The 18,082-nt window shown below is 41.4% G+C and overlaps 1 protein-coding gene across 1 annotated transcript in view; it reads right to left on the bottom strand.

Moving 5' to 3' along the window:
* Nucleotides 1-6,655, bottom strand: part of UBL3 (ubiquitin like 3) — a 73,928-nt gene extending 67,273 nt beyond the window's left edge. Inside the window, exon 1 of the mRNA XM_046664664.1 lies at nucleotides 6,528-6,655. Coding sequence (XP_046520620.1) covers nucleotides 6,528-6,554 — 27 coding nt within the window. The 5' untranslated portion in view covers nucleotides 6,555-6,655. The remainder of the gene's footprint in view (nucleotides 1-6,527) is intronic.
* Nucleotides 6,656-18,082: the final 11,427 nt, after the last annotated feature.

Raw genomic sequence — 18,082 nt, 5'->3', positions numbered from 1 at the left:
TCTCTCTTCTATGAGCTCAAAATAAAGCTATTTATGTCATTTTATTTTTTTAGTCATCTGCCTTGTTCTTCACTATCAGCAATCTACATCTCTGCAAAACAGAGTTAAGAGCCAGAAAATAAGCCCCCTTGAGTAAACAGAACTCTAAGCAACCAAAACAGACATGATCAAGTCCGTGAAATAAAGATCATGCACTTTATTATAGGGCAACTCCTGAAAATCCTACTCAAACACCACTTGCTAATTTTTAACACACTTTATTCTAATCAACTTTGAAAATCTGGTTTCCAAACCCATAGCAAATTAGAATCAGCAAGTGTAAATATTGAGAGAGGGACAGGTAGGCATACTGACCACAGAAAAATATAATTGCCCAACAAGACAGAAAAACTATATATATCAAACACAAGAACTTGAAATGCTCAGAAATATGAAGTCATCTTACATAATGGCTTCTAAATTTTTTTGACTGAATATCTCAACTATAAAATACTTGAGCATATACCTGCAACACGTGTATATTCATTTATAAATCATATATTTTATGTATATTATAAAACATACTAAAACAGAAATTAAAAGATTAAAATATCGTTTTAATTTCAACTATAAACATTTTAAATATTAATGTTTTAACCTCACAATCACTAAAAATATTACTACTATTAACATATTGAGTACATTGTTACTGAATATGCCTCTTTATTTTTTAAAATCTTGGTTTCCCAATTTCTGAAGTTCAATGTATTTCAATGCTTGGTTTCAAGAGGTGTCATGAGTCATACCTGAAAAACTTACTTCACAAAGAAGCACAGATCCACATAGAAGAATATGTCATTTCCTGGTTTACTAAATCATATTTTTTTAGTCTATTATCAAATATGCACAAGTTTTTGTTACGTCAGTTATCTGTTATCAATGATATTAAAGTTTTATTTTTCCTGATGTCAGTCAGATATTTTTGCAAACTAAGTAAAATGTGTTGCTTTTTATGTTTCCAGTAAATGGGTCCAAAGTCCACCAAAATTCTCTGTATGGAAGATTTTTCAACACACTGGAAACATCTAAAGATGTTTTCAGAATGTTCTCGCCATAACATTAGTTTCTTCTGAAAAGGAAGTACTTTCTCACTTACTGGTTAAAATGCCAACTTTACCTTGAAGAGACAACTTAGTGTTGGTTTTCTCAACATACTAGTGATAGCTTCTTGTCATCATGGAAAAGATCAGCATGTAGAACCATTCATCTTTTGTAAAATAAAAGTACATTATTCAGTTTTGAGCTCTACAACTGTTTTAAATACTTTGACAGTAAACCTCTGCTCCTCATCTCAATACAAAGTATCAAAGATTTTTTAAAAAGTATTTTTTAAAGTAACTATATAATATACTATAACAGAAAGCAAAAACTTTGCGAAGCTCACGGTGCTGCTGTTGGCCTCTACATCAGAGAATTCCCACGTCTCCCTCAGCAAACCACACTGTAAGCATCTGATTGTGCACCTAGAAAAGCCTCAGAGCCCATCCACGTATTAACACAAAAGCTCAACTCCTCCCCCTTCTTGGAGCACAAAATAAACAAATACAAGTTCTAATATTTTTCTTTTCACATCTCAACAGACTTGCCTCATCTCACTTTGTAAAGTGCTGATCTAGTAAAGGGACAGAAAGCTTCACAATCTGTATGAGGTGCTGAGAGTAAGACAGTTGTAACTTATCGAATAATGATACGTTACACAGAAGAACTCAGTGAATGCTCATTGAACTGAATCAGTTATTATTATGCTATTCAAATCATGGCTCTAAAGTCAGCAAAAATAAGTAAAATTATGCATAGTATATTATGCTTAAGCAAACAGGACAGTAATTCAAAACTGTTGGATTGAGATATTTCCAAAAACAACCTTCATGTATTCAGAAAATTTATTGATTTAGGATAACTTACTACCCAGAGATTCCAGTTACCATGAATTCTACAGTCACTTTCAGTTTTTTCCCCCAGAATGAAAGGAATTTTTAAAGAGCACATTAAAGAAGCACATGTTTCAGTCTCCTAAAATACATTTACTGTTCCGTATCATGAACACTACTAGAGCCATCAGTATACTTCATCCACTAATTTAAAATAACTTCAAGCACTAATATTAAAAATATATTTTTCATATTCAAAGTTGTATTAGAAGCAGACATCACAGCTTCATATTTAACACCATTATTATTATCAGTAGTAGTAGTATGGAACAATATTTACTTTTTTCATAAGTAACAAAGAGAGTAAAGCTTCATGAGTCAAGAAAATCACGCAACAGTTTTTAAATATCTATTCTGTTTTAAAAATTACAGGAGATACAATAAATATGACACATATCCATATAAATTTGACATCATATAAGAAGAATCTCAAACTGAAAGAAAATGGTTCACAGAAAGGAAAGATCACTGTGGGCTAGAATGAATGAAAAACCATTTTTACAGGAGAAGGACATGAGCTGGAGTAGGGTTCAGAGCTAGAGAGGAAAAGACAATCAAAGCTGAGGAAAATAATTTGTCAGTTGTTTTCTTAATAAAAATGTCTAATTCAGAACACCCAATATAAGACACATTCAAGTAAAACAATTTAGAGAAACATTCCATTACAGATATATTATCTATTAAGCTGTTCATCAAGTCACACACTTATATATGTAAATGGCACTTATCTACTCATTAGCTTCATAAAACCTCCCACTTTACAGTTGAAATAACAGCTCTAGCAAGAGAAAAATTAAAAGGAACTGTAAGTAAAGAGAAAATTTGGGGTATTAGATATTATACTCTTTCTTCAAAGTTAAAAATTTTCTGTTCTCTGGACCTTTTTCTAGCATGACATTTTCCCTTGGTATACTCTACATCTGTCATTTTACTTTAACTTGGAAAAGTGATAAAGTTCACTTTGAAAGGAAATTCATTTTAATAATTTCCTGTCCACCAGAGGGCTCCAATATTTCTTCCACAAATGGAAGAGATATAACCCAACAATAAAAATATTCATCAAGCACTGAAAAAACTCAGATTATCATTATCTCATCCAACCCAAGACTAAAAATCGTTACAACTGCTACAATTTCTACACTAACAGTTTAAAAAGATACAGAGATTTTCTTCAAACGTTTTATCATCTAAAATGTTTCAAATACCGAAACTGCCTTGCTATTATTCTCACACTAACTGTCAATTTCTATCTTAGGTAGGGTTTTCAATTTTACAGATATTGTAAAGTTTAATTTTAGTCCAAAGCTCTAAATAGTACTTCAAATGTTTTGCATAATAATTTTATAAATACAATAATTTATTTCTTGATAATTTTCCCAATACAGAAAACAAAATTACCACCTTATCTTCCCAGCCTCAGGCCTTATTACTAACAGAAACAGTAAACATTTTCTTTCAGAAGAGCTACAGTCATTAAGATAATTCACACCACAACTATAAACAATGAATATTGCCCTATCATGAACTATGATTTGGGCTAAGACAAAATAAAGGAAATGAATCATTTAAAGACAATTTATTATTATGATACTCCATTCAGATATTTTCAGATTTTTTTCAGAAACAAGTTATTACACTGGAATCCTGGTAAATTTCTTAGTTTAAACTCTATCACTCTTAGCAAAATAAAAGCCAGTATTTTATGTCAATATATTTATATTATTTATAGGATATATTTACAGAATGTTAATGGGAAAAGTGTCAACTGCAAATTACTACTTTTTAAGAGTATAGCAAACCCATTCACTAGGGGTACCACTCCCCCTCCAAAAAGATCTACTTGCTAAATTTGGATTATAAAAAAAAGAGACTCCTTATGGTAAACACAAAAATATATTCAGTGTTTAAAAATAAACTTTGAATGTGAGTTATAATTACAAAACAAAAAAGACGCTCAAAAGTCGATTTTAAAGTGAGTCACAATCACTGCCGTAAGAAGACTACCAAAAAACATCCATTGATTTAGCAATTACTGTAGCTCGAGAACAAATTATCTCTGATGAAAACATGGCAGGGGTTATAACTTCACTGCCCCACCTCATCTCCCAAACAGGATTTTCCTATACAACTGACAAGCACCATGAACATGCAAAAGAGCACAGTATTTGTTTCTAAATAACACAGACTAGCTGTCACCACTTAGAAACTTGACAATTTTACTGCACCTAGCAAAAATGTATGAATTCACACTTGCAAGAGTGCACATCCTGATCGATTTAGAGTTATACTGCAAGGGAAATGTCAGAGTGGAAGGAGGCGGGGGTGGGGAGGATGAGGCTTTTCAAGATTCAGTGAGTGGTGAAACTGTTCTCACTTTAAGTCATTATTGTAAATGCAAATTTATTGCCAATTACTGATGTGAAGAGTTTAACAATACTAAGCATTTAACTGACAACTTTTAACCAGTATTTATCACGTTGTATTTCAAAGAGCTGGGAATCTTAGGCACATATCAAATGAAGGCACTTTTTAAGCAAAAATGCAACGTAAGTAAGTGATAGTAAATGAAGGTTTAAAAGGCTTCAACACAGGGAAAAAAACCTTGAGGCCTCAACAAGTTGAACTGCTAGAAAACGAGCCATAAAAAATACTCGGAACAATCTAATCTGAGCTGTACTTTAGACACACTCTGAAATAGCATCATCAGGGCATTATATGTTTATTATATAATACCGCTTTGCCCTTGCATATCACCTTTAATCAAGGGATCTCAAAGCACCACAGAATCATCAAGGCCTTAAAATACAGTCTAAAACAGAAATAGTTATATTTTATAATTGTAGCTATTAATAAAATCTTGCCATTACTTCCTGGTCCCCTGATCTGAACATTAGCTTCCAAACCTTCTGACTTGGAAACACTATTCCCCAAATCATTTCAATTTGTGACTGATGCTACGCACATTCCAGCTTTTCTTTATCACTGGGCCTAAGGAAAGTAGTGGCACTGTTTTAATGACACAAACCTATTTCATTACAACTTCTGTGACAGAATAAATAGTACTTAGGGTGAACATATCTTGCAGCATGCGTGGTGATATAAAATGGAGGCTTTATAGAGAGCAAATCTTTGCTGGAGGTGACGAGCCCACAGAGCACTCATCACACAGGGGAGATAGCATTTCCCAGCTCAGTCCAGAGACCTCTCCAGGCAACTTGGAGAACAGAGCAGAGGAAACCAAGCCCAGCTATCCTTAAGCCGGCAGGAGACTATTCTTCCGTGTGCACACAGGGAGGGAAGGGAAAACTAAAAGCACAATGCATGAGTTTTAAGAGTCAGGAAGGACAGTGTAAGGTTGCTGTGTAGCCACCTAAGAGACAGACCATTATGATTCCATTGCATTTAAACAGCGCATTAAACGGGAAATCAAACATAAGCAAAATGTCTTTAAACCAAGGTCAAAATGTGCCATTTAAAGTCCTTTCATTTTTTTTTTTCACTTTTAAGCCTATAAACGAGGTTTGCTCCTATAGAAACATCTGACATTTTAAAATTTAATCATCAGCAAAGTTTAATTTTGTTTTTTTGCTGGAATACACGCACACTCAAATGTTAACTTAATGTAAGTGAGCATAACTATGTTAACTTCAATTCTTTCATAAGCAAGAACTGTTTCCTCTTCCTGCTAAGGGCATTATGTTTGTCCCTAAGACTGCAAAGTGTAATTTCACACAAACACAAACCCCCTCGCGGCACTGTAAGCCTACACGGTTACTGTTAGCTAACTGACTCAAGCTCAACCTTTAAAACAACAGTGTCAATAAACAACAGTACTTTTTGTTTCAGGTTCTCAACCATCAAGGATCAAGCCTCAATAATGTGTTTTAACAGCTTTTAAACGTCCACCGATGTAATACTACTAAATATTTGGTACTAAAAGTCCCGGAATATTCATAAAAAGTGCCAATATACGGTCAGCCTACATTTGTGAAAATGCCAAAACATCTTAGCATTTCTGTTGCCCTACTTGTTCACCCAGACATTTCAAAAAGCTCAGAGCAAATTCTAGCAGACTTTTTCTTGAAGAGACACACGTCCTGTTCTCAAACCTCAAGTTTGTACCTACTGCATCAAAGAGCTCGTCGGTGTCACCGAGCAAGATCCCCGTCTGCCTCTCTCCCTCTGGATCTAGTGGGGACACCGTCCTCAGCTCTGCCCACTGTCACTGACGTTTTCAGAAGCTTGAAGACACAAGTGTCCAGAGGCTTCTAGCAAAGAGGGAGAGATTTTCCCCACCTCAGCCACCTTGCTACACTGTCCCTACTTCTCCATTGCCTTTAATGATTTAGAAAACACAACCAAATGAGAAAACCCATACTAAGAGCAGCACTTTCGCAAAGGAGGAAACCAGAACCTCCAACTTCTCCAAATCTCCTAGCACCGCGGCTTTTCAACAGCCCCCCGCAAACCTTCACCCCACGCCTGCATCCTTTCTGATTAAATAAGATTGGAAACCACAATTAAATCAAAGGGTGTCGTAACTTATCCTTCACTTACCATATCCGCCGGGACATTACTGGACATCTTGCCGGTTGATATACACCCAGATGTGTACGCAAAAAAAAAAAAAATATACAACAAAAAAAAGAGCAGAAGTCTTCAAGCTACAGAAATCAACCTTAACGCCAAAAAATTAAGTTGTTTCGGAGCCAAAGTGCCGCCTGGCCGAGGTTGTGCGCGAAGAGGAACAATCCCCGAAGCCGTGTGGCCGGAGCGGGAGGAACTCCCGGGATGGCAGCAGCAGCCCCCGTCGTCGTCGTCGTCGTCAGCAGCAGCAGCAGCAGCAGCAGCAGCTCCAGGACCTGCCGCGCCAGGTGGACCGAGCCGAGTGACACACGGACATGGAGCGGGGTGGGAGGGGGTTAAATCCGCCTTCCTCCTTTCCCGGCCCGGCAATGATTCACACTCGCTCCCGAGTCAAGTCCTCATTAAGCAGGCGGAAAATGCCCGAGTGTGGATGTACACAGATAACTATGTAGCCACACATGGACCCGGCGGCGGGCGGCGGGCGCGGGCCGGCCGGGCCGACGCGCGGGGAGCGGGCTCAGCTGGCGCGGCCGGGGCTGAGAGCCGGGCCGCGGAAACCCGCGCTCAAGGGCATTTAACTACTTGGGAGCCAAAGCGAAAGCCGGGGCGCGGGTCCAGGCGGCGAGCGGGCGCGCGGGGAGCTCGGGCCGGGCAGGAGACCCCACGGCCCCTCGGGGCTCAGGCCGCGGGCGCCTCCGGGCAGCAGCGGGGCTCGGGGCGCATCGCCTCGGCTTCCCGGCGCCTCCCCTCCTGCCTCCGCCTCCCCCGTCTCCGCCTTCCCCTCCCCTCCCCGGCCTCGCGAGCTCCCCGCGACGCCGACTCCGGCTGGTGCCCGGAAGAGGCCGGGTCCGCCCGCTCCTCAGCCCGAGAAGGCTTTCCTCTCAGAGCTTTCTCTCTTCTCCTCCTCCACTTTTCAGTCCCAAACGCCGCAGCCCCCTCCTGTCATCGCCTCTCAAGCCAACATGGCGGCGGCGGCGGCCGCAGCTGCCTGAGCGCGAGTCGGGGACACGGGGAGAGCACGGCCCCCCGCCTTGCCGCCCCCGGCCCCCCCTCCGCGGACACCAAGTGCGTCACTACGGAGACCACCCTCGAGCATCACGGGAAGTGTAGTCTACGCGGCGGGGGGAGCCGGCCACCTAACGCGTCCTGGCCCCACTCCGAGGCCACGCCCCTCGTAGCAACAGTTGCTAGGAAAGGAAAGCTCGCTTTAGTCAAGCTGCCGCCCCGGAGTTAGGTGATACCTGCTGCCAGCAGTGCTGTGACCGTGCGAATTATTTGGGGAAAATAATTCTGCACAGAGAAATTCCCTCATGCACAATATACACGCAGAGTTGAAATATGGTTTACCTCCAAGCAGAGTCATTCATTTTAATGACAGCAAGCTCTCCACATCCTGCAATCTCAGAGCATTTCGTATAGTGATTTCATCTCAGTCTCCTCAACATTGCATTTGGAAGATCAGAAGCAATCATTGATTTCCAATAAGGTCACAGAAGTTCAACAGGAACAAGGGTCTCATTAAGCAGGGAGAATGTTTGAACATGTGTTTCTTGCAGACCCGGGGCCATAAAGCTACAATCTAGTTAATTGAAATTACCAAAAACTGTATTAGATACAATAGCGTATCAGGCCAAATCTATATTAGGAAATAGCTACTACAGACTAAATGGGGATTCACCAGTTCACCAGGCTAGCCCCTAAATTCTATTTAACACAAAATGTAATTAAAAACCTATGCACCTGCAGTGATTAACAAATAGCACCAAATAATACCATTAGTGAGAGACTCAGATGAAGAATATGTCTACCCTAGATTTAGGAACAAAATGCAGAAACCACAAGATCCATCTGAATCCCTATTCATCTCTCTCTTAGTGCTTTGGCCGAGTATTTTAGGAATGGCAGCCTCAATAAGACACCTGTATAAAAATCCCAACAGATTTAAAGTCTGGAAGTCTCCAGCCTACAGCTGTGTGACCTCATCTCTAAAACAGTCTTGCCTACCTTCCAGGGGTTAAGTAGGGGCAGTTGTAAGGGTGAGTTCATGTGTGGGGAATAAATTACTTTGTAAATAATAATGCATCATTTGATATGAAATGTTACTACTCATTCATTCAGCAAACAAATGTGCCAGGCACTCTGCTAGGCACCAGGAGTTTAAAGATGAATAATCCAGGCACTGTCCTCGGGGACCTCATTGTCTGGATGCCTCTGTCATTCCCCACAGCAATCTGTCCAGTCAGGTTCGTCTCATGAGGATGGACACTCCCAGGACATTTAGAGTACCTGGCTCTTGAGTAGCCTGGCTGGAGGAATCCTAGGCACTCCTAGGGGCCTGCCTCATCCTGTGGGGAGTTAGGGTGGTAACCAGGGAGGAGGAGGATGGATCAAATTCCCAGGGAAACCAAAGGACAGAGAAAAAAGAGGCCCAAATCTCACCACGATTAGGCTTCAGGACTTTGTCTAGGTATTTCTGAGTCTGTAGCTACATGATTTTCCATGGCCTCTGCTGCTTGGTCGCTCATTCTCCATCTTTGGCAACTACAGGGCCCTCCCTGCCAGCCCTCCAGGAAATAAGGGCAGCTGAAAATGTTTCAATCGACCAATGAGTTCAGACGGAATATTGGAACACATTTTGAAGGCTTCCACTCACAAAGTTAGTCCCCCACCCCTCCTCTAACCCCGCTTTCATCTAGTGACTGCCCTGGCCAAGGCTCTGCAGGGCCTAAATGCTACTGTAAGTAGAAAGGCAAGCAACAGAAGATGGCAGGACGTATAGAAATATCAATTCACACTTCCTCGGCTGCTTTCCAACAGCCATACAGCAAGGGCTGTAATGACCACTGCCAGCCCAAGACCTTGGCATTTCTGACACACGATGTTGCTATTTGCTGCCAGTTACCCCTACCACCACTGCAAAAGGCCATATCTTTCAAAAGTCACTGCACCCAGCTGTTTCCAATCACTCTTCTGAAAGAAGCTGAGACATTATTCTCAATAAAACTCATTATAACTCTTTCCTAACAGAATTAAGCCAGCCCTGGTGGTCTAGTGGTTAAGATTTGGGGTTCTCGCTGCCGTGGTCTGGGTTCTTTCCTGGTCAGGGAACCATACCACCCGTCTGTTGGCTGTCATACTGTGCCGGCTGCTTGTTGCTGTGGTGCTGAAAGCTATGCCACTGGCCGTGAAAAGCTTGTGAATAGCAGCAGAGCACCATCTGATGTAGTGCCAGACGGTGAGAGGATGGTGCAGACAGACCAGGCAGGATTCTGTACTCAGGGTCGCTAGGAGTTGGAATCGACTGGACGGCACTAACAACAACAGAGTGAAGGCCTGAGGGAACTCATTGAACACAGCTGCAGATTTTTCCACTCTCCTCTCTTTACTCTCTGCTTCCCGATGCAGGCAGGTGAGGTGGGAGGCTGGAGAAAGAGGCCAGCTGTCCACAGTGGGGAAGGATAACAACTTCTTGATACTGTTAATCTACGGTCAGCATCAATATGAGGAAAGCGAGTGGCACAGCATTTTGTATTAGGAAGAATTACTTCACAGGAAATCAAAAGACCTGGCTCTGTCACAAATTAGCTATGTGACCTTTGCCAAGACACTTTGCCTCTCTGAGCCTCAATTTCTTCATCTAAGGAGGTTAGACTAAGTTTCTAAGGTCCCTTCTTAGAGTCTATGAGTGTCAAGTCCTGGAAGAATAGCACATGACATCCATGGCCTGTTAAAAATATCTCTCCCAAGTGACTGCTCATAGGTATAAGGGGGTTTTTTTGGGGGGGGGGGGGTGGAGTGAGTGATGAAAATGGTCTAAAATTAGATTATGGCAATGATTGCACAACTCTGTAAATATACCAAAAACCATTGAATTGTACACTTTAAATGGGTGAATTTATTTTTTTAAATTATGGTAAAATATGCATAATATAAAATTTACCATCTTAACCGTTTTTAGCTGCACAATTCAGTGGCATTAAGTACATTCACTTTTTGTGCTACCATCACCACCCTCCATCTACAGAACTCTTTCCTCTCGCAAAACTGAAACTCTATACCCAATGAACAACCACCGCTTCCTCCTTCCCTCCTCCAGCGCCTGGCAACCACCATTCTACTTTCTGTCTCTTTTAACTTGACTACTCTAGGTCCCTTTATAAGCAGAATCATACAGTTTTAGTCCTTTTGTGACTGGCTTCTTTCACTTAACGTAGTGTCTTCAAAGTTCGTCCATATTGTAGCATGTGTCAGAATTTCCTTCCTTATTAAGACCAAATAATATTCCATTGCATGTATATACCACATTTTGTTTATCCATTCATCCCTTAATGGACACTTGGGTTACTTCCACGTTTTGACTAGTGCAAAATGAGTGAATTTTATGATATATGTTATATATCAATGAAAATTAAAAATTATATCTCCCTCATCTGCCATGAAAAAGGTCTGAAATGATTCCTCTATCTCAGGATCATTCCTTAAGTGTCTTCTCAAGGAAACTCATGAATTTAAACTAGATAGAAGCATTATTTTCTATGAGACCAGTAACCTTTAATCAAATATTACTTTGGTTGATTTTCTCATTATGCTATTCCTTGTCATTTATTAAAAATCTGGGAGTAGGATAATGTCACGAGAGGCAGAGAAAGGTCTGTAGCAATGCCTGGGGGGTGGGGGTGGGGGCAAAGATCATGGATACACCATGCACTGCCCAGAAAGTGGAAGTAGGAGCACTCAAGATGACCTTTGCCACCTCCATCCAGTTTTGCTCAAGGCTGGCCTGGTCCTCTTTGGTTCCAATGTAAGAGTCACTTCAAAGGCTTACTTTGTAAAATTATATTATATTTCTTTCTCATGAGAAAATCTGTGTGAAGTCCCCTAACACTTGTGTGAAGACCTCTAACATAGAAAGAGTCTCAAGAAGTGTTAACTCCCTAACACAACTGGCCAAGGCCCTTTCTTTTGAAACTAGAGATAATCTGCTTACTGGTTTAGTAATGGCCTTTCCTCGTTCAGTCTTTACTCTCACCAGAGCAGAACCAATGTGAGTGTTTGTAGATTTGAGGACCGTGCTCCGAAGGAGGTTAAGATATGAAGAATGGAATTAAATTGTGTAAGGTGAGGGAATAGATAGGACGCACTGGCTGACCTACTTTTACTCCTGAGGAGCCCCCATATTCACACACTGCAAATATGCCCAGCCCCTTTAATCCTACACTCCCCTAACCAGAGATTTTCAACCCGCTTCCCATAAGGATCACTAGGAGCCATTTAAAAAGACAGATGCCTAAGCCCTACCCCAGAGCAACTACATCAGACTCTCCAGGGCTGGACCTGACACTGGCATTTTTCAAAGCTCCTCTGTGTAATTCTCATGTGCAGCCATCACTAAGAAACACTGTAAGCCAAATTCCTTCAAGTCCAGCTTCCCTCCTTTTCTCCAGTCGTGTCCTTTATGATTAGAGTGACAAGCTGAAGGTACTGTGATTTGTGTAGGTGACCTGTGGCCACAGTCACAGTGGCTTAAGGAATAGTCGTATCACACTGTTTTCTCCTCCTCCACCCCGATGTATTTATTTAGTAACCAAGACACTGACCTCTTCTCTGATAGAGCCCCAGTATTTCTGTCTCAAGACATTTATCTCTTTGCTCAGAGTCCAGTAAGAGAGAGAGATAAGTAAGGTGAAAATTAAAATACCGTACAAGGAGTTGATAAATGCCACCATGGGAATAAGCACTGGGCACTTTGAAAGCACATAGGAAATAAAGTAAATTCAGCCTTGAGGTTGAAAAGAGTGATGGCCAGTTGAGCAGGTGGAGTGCTCAGGAAGAGATCACACGGGCCAAGACCAAGACTAGAGGCCGGAGGGGGGCAGGGAGTGGCGGGGCTGAAGCTCAGATTGCTTCTTGGGACTGGGGGTGGGGTGGGGTAAGAAAAGGGCGGGAGAGAGAAACTGGAGGCCAATCACCGCGGGCTTTACAGTTTAGGCTAAGAGGTTTGGATTTACTCTGATAGCAAACAGGAGCTGTCAAAAGGCGTCAAACTGGGAAGTGTTGTGATATGGTTTCTTCTCGTAGAAGAATGGAAAAAGGCCTCTGAACTCCAATAACAACCTTTTGTCTGTATGTTTTGGGTTAGTTGTCATGTTGTGTGACCTCTTGGGCTCACATAATTTAAAAATTTTCAAGGGGTCTTGATGATGATCAAACCCCAAGTCTTCATTTTACAGATCAGGAAACATGCACATTTAATGGGAGACCAGGGCTGACTCCTAATACAGGGCTCATTCCACTACTCCCTCTCCTGCCAACAACATTCTACAAAAACGGGGAGGACTTTTAGTCATTCTACTACATAATATATATTCAACCCAGTATGCATTTCTCTTTTATTTTTAAAATAAAAAGAAATATAAAAATTATAGAAATTTGGGAAATCAGAAAAAGTGTTTTCATTTTTTGCGTATTTCCTTCTAGGTTTTCTGGTATACATATGGTATATATAAATTTTTCTTTTAAATGTTAAATAAAAATTCATTTTTTAAACATTAAAAAGGTGGGCTTGTTTACAAATGGCTGCATAATCTTCCTGTTCCTCACTTTTAAGGGCTGCCTACTACTCCATTGCCTCAATGTACTACTACTTACACAGTCATTTTCTATTTGGAGGACGCAAAGATTGCTTGCAGTTTTTCACTCTTTGTGCATATGTCCTTCCACGTTTTAAGTTACCTGTTTAAGTAAAAGTCTGGAAACTGTTGTCACTGAGTCAAAGTCTGTGAGCATTCCTGTGGCTCTTGAACTGCACAGCCAAGTTATTTTCCAAAACGAAAACCTGGTTAGAATGCTCCTATGAATGAAAATCCCAGCTTTACCACTCCCCACCCCCCCAGCTCTTATATTTATCTATAGCTGTATCTATCCGTTTATAGTACTGTATATACTTATACCCTTGATATAGTGTTAACGCACCATGGTGACAGGAGAGGTCTGAGCCCCCTCCGAGAATCTCACCAACTCTTCTCTCCTCCTACTAGAATACAATTCAAGTAAAAACAAGTGTTTGCTATGCAAGCACACACAAACACATTCACACACACACACACATTCCAACCAGATAGAAAACCCCTCATATTTAGAAATTTTGGAGCTGTCCTTGTCTACATATACTAACTTATTAGGTTAAAAAAAAAAATCCCCATACTTCGTAGTTGTTCATTTTGCATTTGGATGATTTCGAGCGGATTAAGCCTTTTTTCTTTGCATAAGAAATGAACATTTTTGAAGAACTAACCCTGAGCGAGCAGAACAAGTGCAGCCAGTGCTGTAAGGTCTGGAGCAACTGTGGGACTAAGCCCGGGAGGCCTGAATTGCAGTCGGGATGTTCCCAGACGTGGGGTGGGTGCATTTTCCGGGGGAAGCTGGGCGTGGGCGGGAGAGGCAGGGCACAGTGCAAGGCCAGCAGCAGCCTTCTCCATTCACCTGCTGGTTCCTCCGGAAGACCACTCATTTGGGAGCTTGCTCTCAGGCTCTAGACTCTCTGTCCAGGCCCTGGAATTTTAAGGGTCATTTTAGTACAAATATCAATCAGATAAAATTCAGAAATTATTTTCTCGTTTGCAAATAATTCACTGACATAATACAGCCCCTGGGCCACCACTTAGGAATGGGAGAGGCAACACCCAGTTTTGCTACGGATGGGCAGCTTTGTTATCTATCTTTTAGGCTGCATCCACATTTCCATCTGTTTGTGCCATGAGTCTCCAACTACCTGTAAACTCCTTCAGGATCAGAGCTGGGTTTTATTCATCTTTGTACCCCTAGAGCTTAACATAGTAAATGAATGGCACCCAAAAGTCTTGTCAATGAGCGCGTTAAAGAGACGCAGCTTTTAAATTCCTTTCCCAGTTCCGTGATTCTGTAAAGTCAGGGATTGCCTTTCAACGTTGTCTTCAGGCCTAGAGGTAGGTCTCACTAACCCAGAAATGATATGCAAGGTTTAGCTCAATCGCTCTCCCGTTACTAAGGGAATATGCCAACAGAAAGGAAGAGAATTTTTGTGTGAAGGCTGGAGTTCACTTTTGAGACAACAAGAGTTATGTTTTTTAATGCTAGCATGTTTTTTGCAAACATATGCTGATGTGAGTTAGGCAGTCTAAGAATTCATCGGCCACCAGGAAAGCAATACTTGTGTTTTGCCTCCTGCTGATGTCCCACCATGCCTTTCCTCCTGATCAGTCCCCACTTCTGCCCACACTATTGAATCATCCAATGCTAAAGCTGGAAGGAATCTTAGAGATAATATCACCTCCATAATTTTTAACAAATGAGGAAATAGAAACTTCTTGAGAAGCAGCCACATTTTCTCTGCAATTTTCAAAAGTACCTAAGAACGAGTTTCCTCTAAGATGTTCCAAGGAACAAAAAGACAGAATGGTTCCTAGTGGCATTATGTAATTGTTGAATTTATTACATAATTTTGTGTTAAGTCATGACAAATATACCAAATAAGTATAAAATGTACTATCAACTTGGTATCACAAAACATGTTATTCTTGATTTTCATTGTCATAGAAATCAGCCCACCATTATAGGGTTATTCAATGAAAAATAAGTTTTTAATGCCAAAAGTAATAAAACTCTATCCAATTTTTTGAAAAAATCCTATATAGATATCATATTTGCATCAGTGTATGCAAGAGAACTCTCCTTCACACTAGTCTCGTGGCATGAACTGTAAATTCTATTTCTTTTGTATTCCATTAACCTCTACAGTAGTCATTTTTCTGACACTAGTTTTTTGATTGATTGATTGATTGATTGATTGATCCATAATTATTCCACACTGTTCAAATTGTGTTTTTCTATTCACCAAAGGAGAAAGTGGTGCTGTCTATCAATAAACATATTGCATATTATGTTAATATTTGAGAGAGCAGAATAAAGAACCAAGGAGAGATTTCTCCAAAGCTTGTGTTTGCTCTTGAAGGCTTCCTGCATTGACAGGGAGGTCACCACAGCTGGGGAATGGCTGGAGCCAGAGAGGAGCTCCCGTCCTCACTGATTCAGTGCTCGAGTTGGCCCTTTATTGGGCCACTGCCCATATGGCTGAATTTCGAGACTGTGTTTCCTAAACTAAATAACCAAGTTAGTGTGCACCTCCTCCAGCTTGTCCATTAGAGATCTGACAGAGGAGCAGGGCCTAACTGGCTCTCGGGGTAGCAGCAGTCAAAGAACTGATTATGCTGTTTAACTGGGCATCCAGTCTAGCATGCCAGGAGCCTTCATATCAGATTACCATCTCATCTTTTTGGGGAGAGTCAGACATGATTAATTTATCACAATGAAAACCTTTGACTTAATGCCACAGATAAAAGAGAAGGCCTGAAATAATTTAAATCAACAGATTATAGCAAGCGAGAGAAGGAAAAATACCATATATTGGTTATGAGTGTGGGCCCTGGATTTAGTTCCTGGCTCTGCCGTTTACTAGATGTGTAAACTTGGGCAAGCTACTCAATTTTCTCCTCTATAAAAAAACGGCACGTAAAAGTAGAAAAGTGCATACATTTAGAATACTACATTAAAGTATATAAATTTAAAACAGAACAATTTCCAGCACTTAATAAGCTCTAAATAACATGCTACTGTTAGAATGAAATGGGATATGGTGACGGATGCTTCGAGCCTCAGTGGTGTAGATTTGTCACTGTTATTCTGCTATGTTAGCGTTTTCAGATGTGGTAGTAACATGACTAACCCACCTTCTCTCAGGAGATGTGTTTTCAGTATTTTGTTCGTGCTCAGCTCAGGTCTATCCACACTGTCTGCCTTTTGTTATGGAGACCAACGGAACCACATTTCTGAAGAGGCTGGTCTCATGGCTAACAGAGTAAAGCAAATTGAACGTGGAATTTGAACCTGACACTGTGACCTCATGGCCACTTACTTCACAGAGAAAAGGGATCAAGTAAGAAATCTCACAAATTTGTATCCAGCCCGTAACCAGAAGCATTCACACTTACTTTCACCTCATCACCCTCCCACTTCAGAGGAAGCCCTATGCCCCTCCTTGCAAGACTCAGCCCACTACCTGCCCAGGAGCCACTCCTTCTGTCTCCAGAACCTTGTTCTAACAACACTTCTCTCTCTATATTGTCCCAACCAGGAAGTTAGAGGAAAGGGGACACTGTTGATAATTATGCAGAGAAGCCGGGACTATCCCAGGCAAACTTTTCCCTACCGTGGACGAGTGCTCAGATCTCTCCTGTCTTAAAAAAAACAAACCGGCTCTCTCATTTCTCAGCCCTCTTCTCTAACTCCTACCCTGTTTCGTTCCTCCCTTAACATCAGCTTCTTTAAAGTGTATGGGAGTGTGCCCCATATCCTCCATTAACCCTCACTTGGGCTGCTGTGCAGGTTGTACACCTCACAACTCCAGAAGGAGTGACTCCCATCGTAATCGAGGCAAATGGTGCCTCCTGCAACTGGGCGACACACATTTATCCAGACCACACATGGTGGCCCTAGCCACTTCAATATGGCCTTCACCCAGACTCTCAAGTTGAGATTTTTAGCAGCCATACCATCAACACAATTCAGGCCTGATCATCCCTGACCAATTCTCTGAGTCCTTGATGCAACCGGCCACTCCCTTGCTCTTGGATGGCTCTGGCGTCAGACCTCGTGGGAGTGGATTCCAACTTCACCACTCAGCATTGTGGGCGAGTTTACCTGATCTGTGTAAAATGTGAGCATCTCAACTGTAAAATATGGTTAATAATTGTATCTTCTTCATAGGGTTGTCCTGAGGGCCAAATGAAAGAGTTTTTAAAGCACTTGGCACACACAACACCTGACAGATACAGGCACTCTGGAAATACTCATTATCACTATCTTTTAAAAAATCACACACAGTTTTCTATAATACCCCCCTTTCCTGGTTTCCCATTACCTCTTTGCTCCCTTCCCATCTTCTTCACTAATTTCTATACCATATCTGATCCTTCAATGTTGACTTTGGCCTTTGTTTCCCTACCTGGGAACACTTCTTACCTCAGAGTATGATGGCAAAAGTTCAATAGGATAATACAGGCAAAAGAATTCCATGCACGCTGAATCCCTCTACAAATATGAGGTGTTCCTATGGAAGTTTAACATCTCACCTGCTCTCTCCTACAGTGTTTCTCTGCCTTGGTTGCTCATTAAAGTTCCCTCGGAGGCTTAAAAAAATACCAATGGCTCTTCCTCCCCTGTTTTCCCTCACCTCTCTGCACACACTCTATTCCAGCGGCTTCAAATACCTCACTGAAGCTGACGATGTCCAAGTTTGTATCTCAGGTATAGACTGCGCTCCTGGGCTCCATGTCCATACATCCCTACTGCCCATTAGATCTCTCTACCGGCATGTCCCACGGGAACTCCAAAGTTAACACGTTACCAACCCGAGCACCACACGCTGCTTCACCAAACCTCCTCCTCCTGTGTTGTACCTCTTTTTCTCATGGTCCATCCTTGACTTTTTT

Source organism: Equus quagga, chromosome 6 (genome assembly GCF_021613505.1).
Source record: "Equus quagga isolate Etosha38 chromosome 6, UCLA_HA_Equagga_1.0, whole genome shotgun sequence".
In the NCBI taxonomy this organism is placed as follows: Eukaryota; Metazoa; Chordata; class Mammalia; order Perissodactyla; family Equidae; genus Equus; species Equus quagga.
The sequence above is the reverse complement of the archived record's forward strand: the minus strand, read 5'-3'. Positions and strand labels throughout refer to the sequence as shown.